This window comes from Theropithecus gelada, chromosome 1, assembly GCF_003255815.1.
Source record: "Theropithecus gelada isolate Dixy chromosome 1, Tgel_1.0, whole genome shotgun sequence".
In the NCBI taxonomy this organism is placed as follows: domain Eukaryota; kingdom Metazoa; phylum Chordata; class Mammalia; order Primates; family Cercopithecidae; genus Theropithecus; species Theropithecus gelada.
In genome coordinates, this window is record NC_037668.1 from 82,479,490 (window position 1) to 82,492,761 (window position 13,272).

The window sequence follows — 13,272 nt, forward strand, 5'->3', positions numbered from 1 at the left end:
CCCATGCCTGAATCCTTTCCCTGCCCCCCTCCCCACCCCTCACTTCCCTTAGCCACCAAGCACTCATTGTCCTGTCCTTAGTCCAACGTGAGTGTCAAGACCTCCTGATCAATCCTGTGGGCAGAAGTCAGAGAGAGAAGGGAAAACGCTGGTGGTCTCTCAGTTGGTGGTGGCTAGAGAGAAACTGGAGTGGGTGTCCCAAGGGGCTGAAGCCTGCATGGCCGCTGGGGTGGAATTTGGCAGATGCCACTTTTAGAAAAGTCACACTGCCTATTTAAAGGAAGTGAGGGGTGTGTCCTGTCCCCAAACAGCAACTGCTGGATGCCTGCGGCCTGGAGCTGAGAAGCTGGTGGGCAGCGCTCCCGGGGTGAAGAATCCTAGCAGGTGGGTCTGGTATCTCTCCGGGAGGTTGCTGGCAGCTCCCTGGCCTCCTGCCACCTTCCAGCCTGACCCTTTGTGGATGGATGGAAGCCTCATGGCTGTTTTGCCTATCTGCTGGCTGGGATGAGGGACCTGGACGCCCCCGCCAGCCCCCTTCCCCGGGAGTGATCACAGCGCCAAGAGACACTGTTGGCAGGATGATGGGCTTTGGGACTGGGGGTGCCTGGAGTTTGACTGGGGCTGGGTGCCCAGTGGGCGGGCACAGGCTCCTTGACGTGTCTGTGGCCTAGCTGGCAGTCCCGTCCTTCTTCTCCGCTAGGCGGGCACTGGAGCTTTCTGTGCAGGGCTCCTAGGAGAAGGGGGGCCGAGGGAAGTCTGAAGAGAGGCGGGACGCGGGGTGATCACAGCTGGCTCTGGTGGGCGGGCAGGAGCTGGGGAGGAGGAGCAGGAGAGGCCCACAGGCTTCATTTGGAGCGGGGCCTGGCTGTTGCTCAGGTGACCAGCTTTTGTCTCTGGGAGGGTGCTGCTTTCCCCGGCCACCCGGCGCGATGATCCAGAATGTCGGAAATCACCTGCGACGGGTATGGAGGGTGGGCTGGGGCAGCGGGAGGGCTCTGGAGGCTGGGCACCCAGAAAGAGATTGACGTTTCCATTTTAACTCATACGCTCTGCATCTCCTCACACTCTCCACGGGCCATTTTCTAGCTCTTTTGGAAGGAGAAATCGCAGAGCCCCTGGGCTGGTTTATTATCAGCAGCAGTCTCCAAACAGGCTCCAGGGGCTGTCAGATCCCCTACGGGCTGGCTGTGCTCAGTGGAATCACCTTCAGCAAGTGTTGGCCTCTGGAATTCTATTTGGTGGGCGTATGTTTCTCCCTGCAGAGTTCTGTACATGTTTCTGGGGGACATCTGAGCTCCATGGCCTTGCGCTGCTTCATGCTCAGAGCTCAGGACCCCCAAAGCCACAGAGCTGGTGGGAGAGACAGGGTGTGAGGTATGTGTGGGAGTGAGTATGTGTGGTGGGGTGAGGTGGGCGTTCTCGGGGAGTGGAACCTCTTTGGGAGAGCAAGCACAGGATCACATGAGGACTGCGGAAAGCTGTCCTGCAAAGTGACCTTGAAGAGAACTTTTCTCTGCACTTTGGAGCTGAGATTAGGTGCGGAGGCACATGGCAGACCTAAGTGCCCAGCAGCGCCTGGCAGTGGATGGAGTGTATGGAGATGGGCTCAGGACACACTGGCAGAGGTTGTAATGGGTGTAGTGTGGCTGACCTCTGAGGATATTTCCAGGAAAAGCCTTTTTTTTAAAGGGGCTGGAACAAATAAATGTCTTATCCGTCCCCTCCCTCCATCTGCACAGCCACTGCAGAACTCAGCATCCGCACCGGACCCTGTGCATCTTGTCTCCCCTGGCTGCCCTGTCCCATGTCAGCCCCTTTCAGTCCACTCTCCACACTGGAGGGATGCTTCTAAAAGGTAAATGTGCTGACCCCTCACCTGCTCAGACAGCTACCTGAGGATGATTTTCACATTCCTTACTTGAGACAAAGGGATATTGGCACTCTGGCCCCTGCCCACACCTCCATTTTCCTTCCACCATCCCTACCCCTCTGTTGTCTCTGCCTCAGCCATATCGAGCTGCTCTCCGCGGCCTCGGTGTCCCACCTTTGTTCTCTCCTCTGGGATGTTGTACTTGCTGTGTCTTCTGCTGGAGCTACCCCCAGCCTTCCTGCATCTCCCCAAACTTGTCTCCCTGGCAAGTTCCTTCTGAGTCCTCAGATCTCAGCTCAGGTGCTGCCTCCTCTGGAAGTCCTTCCCAGATTTCTCATGGCACCACGAGCCTCTGCGTTAACTCGTTTTCACACTGGATTGTGTGCTAGACTGGCACATACATCCCTCCCACCAGCCAGGGAGCAACACAAGGCTGCTCTTGGTGTACCCAGCACAGGGATGGGTGTGGCCAGAGGCCAGGGAATGCTTAATGAATGAACGGGGACAGGCAGCTTTTCAGCAGTGAGGCCAAGGGTGGGATCTGAGTAGCAGGGCCGCTTGCTCTTGTCATCTGAGTGCAGGCCAGAGTGTCTCCCAGGTGGGAGGGGCTGCTCGTATCTTCTCCTATGCCTTGTTGTATTTAACCCTTTATGACTTTTTCCTTCATCAGTAAATGGGGGCAAGGCGCTGGGGAACAGACATATCATTATCACTGTTTTACAGAGATAACAATGGTAACCAATCTTCACATAGCTTTTTTGCATGTATGAACTCATTCAGTTCTCTATGAGGTAGGTGCAGTTATCATCCCCGTATCCCAGATAAGGAATCTCACAGAGGGTAAGTGACTTGCTCAAGATCACACTGGTAGGAAGTGGCAGAGCTGGGATCTGAACCCAGCAGTTTGGCCCCAGAGTCTGAGCTCTTAAGGAATCTGAGGCTCAGCCAGAGGAAGGCGCAGATGTGGGATTCCAACCCACATGTCCCGACTCTGAGCCCAGCTGGCATTCAGCTTCCTTGCACTGCCTCTATTGAGTCTGGGGGTGGAGGTGGGTGTTGGGGGTGGAAGTTGGGCTCTTGAGGACACAGGTGGCCTCCTGTCAGCTAAGAACACTGTGGCCTTGATTGCCACCTCTGCACCACTGCCTGGATGGTGGATCTCTTTGGATTTCTCTCGAATTCCCTTAGTTCCTCTGGAATACAAGAGGGTTTGGGAACATTTTCTGGCTTGGTGCCAAAGCTGTTTTTAATGAAAAGCAAACAAGCAAACAAATAAACAATCCCTGGCCAGGCATGGTGGCTCACACCTGTCATCCTAGCACTTTGGGAGGCTGAGGCAGGTGAATTGCTTGAGCTCAGGAGTTTGAGACCAGCCTGGCCAACATGGTGAAATCCCATCTCTACCAAAAATACAAAAAAAAAAAAAAAAGCTGGGCATGGTGGCACGTACCTGCGGACCCAGCTACTTGGGAGGCTGAGGTGGGAGGATCACTTGAGCCCGCCTGGGAGGTGAAGGCTGCAGTGAACCAAGACCATGCTACTGTACTCTAGCCTGGATGACAGAGTGAGATCCTGTCTCAAAACAAAAACAAAAACAAACAAAAAGCCCCACCAAGCCGGGCGTGGTGACTCATGCCTGTAATCTCAGCACTTTGGGAGGCCGAGACGGGTGGATCACTTGAGGCCAGGAATTTGAGACCAGCCTGGCCAACATGGTGAAACCCTGTCTCTACCAAAAATACAAAAATTAGCTGGGCATAGTGGCGCGCTCCTATAGTCCCAGCTACTCGGGACACTGAGGCAGAAGAATCGCTTGAACCCAGGAGGCAGAGGTTGCAGTGAACCGAGATCGCACCACTGCACTCCAGCCTGGGCAACAGAGTGGTCTCAAAACAACAACAACAATAACAACAACAAACTCACCAAACTGTCTTTAATAGGGACTAAACTGGAAACAGAGAGGGGGTGTCAGATAATCCACAAACTCCACTTTGCATGGTTGGGGGCCATTTTCAGTGTCCTGTGGCACTGTAGACAGAGTCAGCATTGGAGTTCGAGGGCTCTGGTCCCTACTCATCCCTGGGTACCCAGCAAGTGAGTGGGTGACTGAATGAAGTGGCCAGCCTGCTGCCATGCTCGGGGCTGGGAGAACTGCTGAGTGCCAGTGTGGTGGTGCCAGAAAGGTCTCCCTGTCCTGCTTCAATCCTTGCCTCTCCACGTGGAGAACTCTTCTCCTTTCCCTATCCAAGACGTCAGTCTACACTGGGCACTGAGTCTCACATTTCTGGGCTAGCAGGGACGCACTGGTGCCCTTGTAGGAGGTGGGCAGGGGTCCTGGGAGGTCTGGGAGCCTCTGCCCAGCCTCAGGTCTAGCCTGGCCCAGGTCAGCTCTCAGTGGGGTTCAGAAGCTTTTTTCACTCCAGAAATGGTGATGGGGCTGGTTGTTTTTGTTTTTGGTTTAAGACGGAGTCTCACTCTGTCACCCAGGCTGGAGTGTGGTGGTGCAATCTTGGCTCACTGCAGCCTCCGCCTCCCAGATTCAAGGGATTCTCCTGCCTAGCCTCCCGAGTAGCCTCCCGAGTAGCTGGGATTACAGGTGCCCACCACTATGCCTGGCTAATTTTTGTATTAACCTCCAACCGCACAATGCAATCCTACTGCTTTACCTTGAACCTGAGGACAGCTGGAGAGCTCCCCACAACCTCCTCAGCTTCATAAGGGGTCTAACTCAGAGTGTGGGGAGGTTCAGGGCACAATGATTGGATGTTCACCCCACTGCTCACTGTGTGATCTTTGGCCAGGGGTTCCTCTCTCTAGTCCTTAGGGTGCTGGGTGATCCCTGAGGTCTTCGCCAGCCTGGACATCCTGGGGCTGTGAAATGTTTGTGAAGGGTTTGTCTGCCACCATGAGGTTGATCCTGACAGTGAGAGGCAGGGTCCCGTCTCTCCTGAGGACCCTACTCTGTGTTGGAGATGGGGAGACCTTAGACATAAAATGATGGACCTATCATATACAAGGAGTCCCAAAACTGCTGAATGAATGAGTGACCACGGGTGCTCAGAAGCAGATTGAGTTGGTCCCAGAAGGCTTCCTGGAGGAAGAGGTGAGACTTGAACGTGTAGCATCAGCCTGTTCAGGAGCCATATGTGAACCCCAGGCTCAGCTATGGGCAGACACTCTTAGTGTTTTTTTTTTTTTTTTTTTGGAGACAGAGTCTCACTCTGTCGCCCAGGCTGGAGGGCTGGAGTACAGTGGTGCCATCTCAGCTAACTGCAACCTCCGCCTCCCTGGTTCAAGCGATTCTCATGCCTCAGCCTCCTGAGTAGCTGGGACTACGGTGGGTGCCATCACACCTGGCTAATTTTTTGTGTTTTTAGTAGAGATGGGGTTTCACCATGTTGGCCAGGCTGGTCTCGAACTCCTGACCTCAGGTGATCCACCCGCCTTGGCCTCCCAAAGTGCTGGGATTACAGGTGTGAGCCACCATGCCCGGCCCACTCTTAGTGTTCTTAATTTATTTAGAGGACTCTTTTTTTTTTCTCTCTCCAAAATGTTATTTTAATATGCATAGCATAAGCGAATGATTACCTCATTAAAAAAAAAAAAATTAAAATGGGCCAGGCATGGTGGCTCATGCCTATAATCCCAACACTTTGGGAGGCCGAGGCGGGTGGATTACTTGAGGTCAGGAGTTTGAGACCAGCCTGACCAACATGGAGAAACTCCATCTCTATTAAAAATACAAAAATAAGCAGGATATGCTCAGTTGAACCTGGGAGGTGGAGGTTGCAGTAAGCTGAGATTGCGCCACCGCACTCCAGGCTGGGTGACAGAACAAGACTTTGTCTCAAAAAAAATTTTTTTAAAAATAAATGGACAGATAACAATCTATGTTTTTATCATGTACAAATGATGTTTTGAAGTATATATACATTATATAATGATTAAACCTAATAGATGCATTACCTCACATCGTTTTCATTTTTTTGGTGATAGTGCAGAACATCTACTCTACGTTTTTCAAGAATACAATATGTTGTAATTAACTACATCACCTTACTGTATAATAGGTCTCTTGAAATTTATTCCTCCTAAGTGTAATTATGCATCCTCTGACCAAGATCTCTCCATCCCCGCTAACAACCCCTGCCTCTGATAAGCAGCATTATACTCTATTTCCATGAAATCAACCTTTTAAGATTCACATCTGAGTGAGGTCATGTGGTATTTGTCTTTCTGTGCCTGGCCTTTATTTCACTTAACATAACATACTCGGGGAGGCGGCTCATGCCCATAATCCCAGTACTTCGGGAGGCTGAGATGGGCGGATCGCTTTAGTGCAGGACTTCGAGGCCAGCCTGGACAACATGGCAAAACCCGATCTCTACAAAAACCACAAAAATTGCCCGGTGTGGTGGCATGCGCCTCTAGTCCCAGCTACTTGGGATGCTGAGGTGGGAGGATGGCTTGAGCCTGGCAGGTGGAGGTTGTTGTGAGCTGAAGTTACTGCATTCCAGCCTGGGCAACAGAGCCAGACCCTGTCACACACAAGAACAAAACAAAACAAAAGAAAACAAACAAACAAAAAACCCACCATAACATACTCCAGGTTCATCCATGTAGTTGCAAATGGCAGGATTTTATTTTATTTTTATGGCTGAATAGTATTCCATAGTGTGTGTGTGTGTGTGTGTGTGTGTGTATATACATACATATATATATATATATATATTTTTTTTTTTTTTTTCTTTTTTGAGATGGAGTCTGGCTCTGTCACCCAGGCTGGAATACAGTGGTGCAATTGTGGCTCACTGCAGCCTTGAGCTCCCGGGCTCAAGCAAGCCTCCTGCCTCAGCCGCCTGAGTAGCTGGGTGTTAGAGGTATGCACCACTGTGCCCAGCAAATTTTTTTTTTTTAAGTTTTTGTAGAGATGGGTTCTCTCTATGTTGACCAGGCTGGTCTTGAACTCCTGGCCTCAAGCTCTCCTCTCCCCTTGGCTTCCCAAAGTGTTGGGATTGCAGGTTTGAGCCACCACACCCGGCTTTATACTACATTTAAAAAATTCATTCATCCACTGGTGGACCCTTAGTTGGTTCTGTATCTTGGCTCTTGTGAAGAGTGCTGCAATAAACATGGGAGTGCAGGTATCTCTTCAACATACTGATTTCATTTCCTTTGGCTATATACCCAGTAGTGGGACTGCTGGATCATATGGTAATTCTATTTTTAACTTTTTGAGGAACCTCCGTACTGTTTTCCATAATGGCTGTACCAATTTACACTCCCATCAGCAGTGTCAAAGGGTTGCCTTTTCCCCGAATCCTTGCCAACACATATTGTCTTCTGTTTTTGTTTGTTTGTTTGTTGTTTGTTTTTTGAGACGGAGTCTCGCTCTGTCTCCCAGGCTGGAGTGTAGTGGCGCAATCTTGGCTCATTGCAACTGCTGCCTCCCGGGTTCAAGTGATTCTCCTGCCTCAGCCTCCCAAGTAGCTGGGATTACAGACATTGTGACACCACGCCTGGCTAATTTTTTGTATTTTCAGTAGAGAAGGGGTTTCACCATGTCGGTCAGGCTGGTCCCGAACTCCTGACCTCGTGATCCACCTGCCTTGGCCTCCAAAAGTGCTGGGATTACAGGCTTGAGCCACCACTCCCGGCTCTGGTTTTTTGATAGTAGCCATTCTGACAAGTGTGAGATGCTATTTCATTATGGTTTTGATTTGCATTTCCACGATGATTAGTGATGTTGAGCGTTTTTTTCATATACCTGGTGGACATTTGTGTATCTTCCTTTGAGAAATGCCTATTCAGGTCTTTTGCCCATTTTAGTTTTTTGTTGTTATTGTTGCTATTGAGTTGTTTTACTTCTTTGTATATTTTGGGTGTTAACCTCTTGTCAGATGTATAGTTTGTAAATATTTTCTCCCATTCTGTAGGTTGTCTCTTAACTCTGTTGATTGGTTCCTTTGCTGTGCAGAATTATTTTAGTATAAAGAAATCACATATATTTTTGCTTTTGTTGCCTGTGCTTTTGACACCTTATCCAAAAAATTCTTACCTAGCACAACGTCATGAACTGTTTCCCCTATGTTTTCTTCCAGTAATTTTGTAGTTTGGGGGTTGTACATTTAAGTCTTTAATTCATTTTGAGTTTTAATTTTTTATTTCTTATTTATTTTTTTGAGATGGAGTCTCGCTCTGTCGCCCAGGCTGGAGTGCAGTGGCATGATCTCGGCTCACTGCAACCTCTGCCTCCCAGGTTCAAGCGATTCTTCTGCTGCCTCATCCTCCCGAGTAGCTGGGATCACAGGCACATGCCACCACACCTAGCTAACTTTTGTATTTTTAGTAGAAATGGGATTTCACCATGTTGGCCAGCCTAGTCTCGAACTCTTGACTGAGTGATCTGCCTGCCTCAGCCTCCCAAAGTGCTGAGATTACAGGGTGAGCCACCACGCCTGGCCTGAGTTGATTTTTTATACAGTGAGAGATAAGGGTTTGATTTCAGTTCTTGATTTCATTTCATTTGATTTTTTACATGTGGGTATCCAGTTTTCCCAACATCAATTGTTGAATAGACTGTCCCTTCCCCAGTGTGTGTTCTGGCACCTTTGTTGAAAATCAGTTGGCTGTAAATGTGTAGATTTATTTTGGAGCTCTCTATTCTGTTCCATTGATCTATATGTCTGTCGATTAATGTAGCTTTGTAGTATATTTTGAAATCAGGTAGTATAGTATGATGCCTTTGGCTCTGTTCTTTTTGCTCAAGATTGCTTTGGCTATCTGGGGTCTTTTGTGGTTTCATATGAATTTTAGACTTGTTTTTTCTATTTCTGGGAAGAATGTCATTGGCATTTTGATAGGGATTGCATTGAATCTGTAGATTGCTTTGAGTAGTATGGACATTTTAACATTAATTCTTCCAATCCATGAATGTGGAATCTTTTCATTTATATCTTCTTCAATTTCTTTCATTAATGTTTTATAGTTTTCATTGTAGAGATCTTTTTTTTTTTTTTTTTGAGATGGAGTCTCACTCTGTCACCCAGGCAATCTTGGCTCACTGCAACCTTTGCCTCCTGGGCTCAAGTGATTATCCTGCCTCAACCCCCCGAGTAGCTGAGATTACAGGTGTGTGCCACCATGCCTGGCTAATTTTTGTATTTTTAGTAGAGACAGGGTTTCACCATATTGGCCAGGCTGGTCTCGAACTCCTGACCTTAGGTGATCCACCCACCTCAGCCTCCCAAAGTGCCGGGATTTCAGACGTGAGCCACAGTACCTGGCCTTCACTGTAGAGATCTTTCATCTCCTTTATTTAGTTTTTAAGAGACAGTGTTTCCCTCTGTTGCCCAGGTTGGAGTACAGTGGTCTGATCATAGCTCACTGCAGCTATGAATTCCTGGGCTCAAATGATACTCCTGCCTCAGCCTCCCAAGTAGTTGAGACTACAGGCATGTGCCACCACAACTGGCTGATTTTTTTTTTTATTTAAAAAACTTTGAAAAAATTTATACTTAGGCCGGTGGTGGTGGCTGACGCCTGTAATCCTGGCACTTTGGGAGGCCTAGGCGGGTGGATCACAAGGTCAGGAGTTTGAGACCAGTCTGGTCAACATGGTGAAATCCTGTCTCTACTAAAAATACAAAAATTAGCCGGGCATGGTGGTGCGTGCCTGTAATCCCAGCTACTCAGGAGGCTGAGGCAGGAGAGTTGCTTGAACCCGGGAGGCGGAGGTTGCAGTGAGCCAAGATCGCACCACTGCACTTTAGCCTGGGCGACAGAGCAATACTCTGTCTCAAAAAAAAAAAGAAAAAAAAGAAAATTAGAATTCTTTATCTACCCATGTGAGCACTGAAAAAAAAAATTTTTTTTTAAAGAGATGGAGTTTTGTATGTTGCCCAGGCTAGTCTCATACTCTTGGGCTCAGCGATCCTCCCACCTCAGCCTCCTGAGTAGCTGGAATTACAGGCATGAGCCACCACTCCTGGCTTTTTACCTCTTTGGTTAAACTTACTCTCAGGTATTTTATTTTATTTCATTTTATTTTATTTTTGGTAGCTATTGTCAATGGGATTGTTTTCTAGATTTTCTTTTTTAGATAGTTTGCTATTAGTATATAGAAAGACTACTGGCTGGGCGCGGTGGCTCAAGCCTGTAATCCCAGCACTTTGGGAGGCCGAGATGGGCGGATCACGAGGTCAGGAGATTGAGACCATCCTGGCTAACACAGTGAAACCCCGTCTCTACTAAAAAATACAAAGAACTAGCCGGGCGAGGTGGTGGGCACCTGCAGTCCCAGCTGCTCGGGAGGCTGAGGCAGGAGAATGGCATAAACCTGGGAGGCGGAGCTTGCAGTGAGCTGAGATCCAGCCACTGCACTCAAGCCTGGGTGACAGAGCGAGACTCCGTCTCAAAAAAACAAAAACAAAAACAAAAACAAAACAAAGACTACTGACTTTTTTGTATGTTGATTTTGATCCTGAAACTTTACTGAATTTATTATTCCTACCAGTGTTTTAGTGGAGGATTTAGGGTTTTCTGTGTATAGGATTATGACATCTGCAAACAGGGACAATTTAAATTCCTGCTTTCCAATTTGGATGCCCTTTATTTCTCTCTCTTGCCTAATTGCTCTGGCTAGGACTTCCAGTATTATGCTGGATATAAGTGGTGAAAGTGGGCATCCTTGTTTTATTCCACATCTGAGATGAAAAGCTTCCAACTTTTCCCTGTTCAGTGGAGGACTCTTCTTCATCCTTCAAAAGCCAGCTCAGCTATCATTTCCCCTTTGAATCCTCATCTTGCCTGTCCCTATAGTTGATGACGTCTCCTCAGGATGGTGTACACGCTTCACTTGTTCCCTCCACAGGTACTTACTGTACCAGGGGATTAATAGGTAGCAGGTGCCGGGTATGCTGTGGCCGATGATGCAGCCTGTCTCCTGGAGCTGACAGCTAGTGCAGGGGAGATAGGGAGAAGGTATTCAAATAAACAATGCTGAAAATCTGCAATAAATGCTGTGAATAGTAGTAATAAGAGTAAATGCCATACAAGTGCTAGCTGTATGCCATGCCTGCATTAACTCATTATTCCTTATAACAACTCTGTGAAGTAGATAATTGTGTCTGTGTTAAAGATGAAACTGAGACAGACAGGTTAAGTAAGTTGCCTGAGGTCGCACAGCTAGTAAGTAGCATTGCTGGGATTAAATTGAGACTGTCTGGAGAACAGGGAACTGTGAGAGAATGATGAGGGGGCCAGCGGGGAGCTCTCTGAGCAGACGACAGCTGAGCAGAAACCTAGCAGCTGAGAAGGCAGCCTCGGGATGATCTGGGGGAAGAGCATTCCAGGCAAGGGGAACAGCATCCATTTGCAAGCTCCACGGTTGGGGCGAGCTTGGTGCATCTGATCAACTGAATAGGGGCCCAGCAGCCCCTGCTGCTGACTCCTCACTCCACTTGGAGTGGAGGAAGCAAAGGGAACAGTTGGAAGAGGCTGAGGGGAGGCTTCCAGGACCTGCAGGCTGGGGGTCCAGGCCTCGTAGGCTAAGTTTGGGCTTTTGAGCGCTGTGAGTCATGTTGTCCTGCCTACCTGACTGTGAGAGCCATGAGGGCCCTCTGGTCCCCAGGCTTAGTGCCAAGGTATGCAGTCCCTGCATGCTGGGCTCAGCGACCCAGGGAAACACATCATCATGGTTCCTCTTCTCTGTATGGCCAGCACCTTGAAGGTCTCAGCTGCCTCCCCATTCACCCTGACTCCTCACAACAGGGAGGTGGGTGAAAGGCTCAGCCCCCGTGAGAGACGAGGCACAGAGAAGTGAGGTGATGTGCCTGGGCTCACACACCTGGCGAGAGACCCAGAGCTCTCATCTGCTAGACTGGGTCCCCCTTTCCAGCCCTTGTCTTGGCTAGGGGGCATCTGGAACTTCTGTGTACCCAGAATGTGGCCTCACTGTTACATGTGGACCCACCCCATCCCAGCCTCCTCTGCCCACCCTCGCACACTGACAGTGTAGATTGAGGGCCCCAGGCTGAGCTGACCCCACCCCACACACCTCAGCGTCGAGGGAGGCTGCCCACTGCCCCTCACCTGTGCCTGGGCTGGAGCGGGGCCAAGCTGGCATCCCGGGAGCCTTCGGAGAGCTGCTCGTCACTCAGCCTGACGATGAAAAGGGTGCTGCCTTAGAGGCAGTAACTCACCTCATCTCTGTGGGCATCAGTTTCCTACTATGAACCAGTTCTCTTCCTGCAGATCATGCCAAATTGTTGGCAGGATTAGAGATGTTGGAAAAATGGAGAACTCGGCACATAATTGGCCATGGTGAATTTTCTCTCTTTCTTTCTTTCTTTCTTTCTTTCTTTCTTTCTTTCTCTCTCTCTCTCTCTCTCTCTCTTTCTTTCTTTCTTTCTTTCTTTCTTTCTTTCTTTCTTTCTTTCTTTCTTTTTCTTTCTCTTTCTTTCTTTCCTTTCTTTCCTTTCTTTCTTTCTTTCCTTTCTTTCTTTTCTCTTTCTTTTTTCCATCTCATGTGAACCTCAGTTTTCTCAGTGGTTCAATGGCAGGGTCAGTTGGTCAGATGAGATGGTGAAAGCAAACTTTTCTGTTGCGGACCTACTAAGTGTTGGGCATATTTAAACTTCCCAACAGCTTTGCAAGGCTTCTGGTATTTATCTGGCTTTACCGGTTAGAAAACCAAGGCTCTAGTATTAAGCTACTGTGATCTAATTAGAGAATTCAAAGCCTTGTCTGACCCCACGCCCCAGCTGGGCAGGGGCCCTGGGTGCTGAAGCTCCTCTCCTTGTCCTGGGCTGACCTGGCTGAGCCAAGGAACTGACACCTCTGCCTTATGCCTGCTTTGTCTCGTGGCTCCAGGGACAGATGGTGCTGCTGGTTGGGTCCTCTGCCAGCTCCCTGGCTGCAGGCCTGTGTGCTCCTGCCATTCCCAGGGGCAGCCTTGCAGGTTGGAGGTGACATTGGGGCAGTGACGGACTGGGGCAGACCAGAGTCTGACACTTTGGGGACACAGGGATGAGCCAGACTAGACCTGTCCTCAGATGCCCTCAGGTTGATGGAGAGACAGAGGGAGATACAAACCTACTATGGCAGCACAGCACGGCCAGGATGTGACAGAGGGAAGCACCAAGATAGCCCCTCACCAGCCCAGTGGTCAGGATGGGCTCCCTGGAGGAGATTATGGGTTAGGTCAGCCCTAAAAGCTTTTCTGGGTTTGGAAGAATGATCCAGGCAGAGGCACCTGTATGTGAGAGATGTGCCAGGTCCACAGAGAAATGAGGGAGTTAAGGGCACCCTCCTTGACCCCCTTGGCCATGTAATATGTATATCCTGCCTAGTGCTTCTTCAGTAGTAATAATTTGTCCCCAGCAAATGATGCATTAACCAAT

At 49.1% G+C, this 13,272-nt stretch overlaps 1 protein-coding gene across 1 annotated transcript in view; it reads left to right on the plus strand.

Annotated features, from left to right (window-relative positions):
• The first annotated feature begins 753 nt into the window (after positions 1 to 753).
• The window catches only part of ACOT11 (acyl-CoA thioesterase 11), a 61,260-nt gene continuing 48,741 nt past the window's right edge, over positions 754 to 13,272 (plus strand). Inside the window, exon 1 of the mRNA XM_025396747.1 lies at positions 754 to 962. Within this exon, the coding sequence (XP_025252532.1) occupies positions 930 to 962 (33 nt within the window). The 5' untranslated portion in view covers positions 754 to 929. The remainder of the gene's footprint in view (positions 963 to 13,272) is intronic.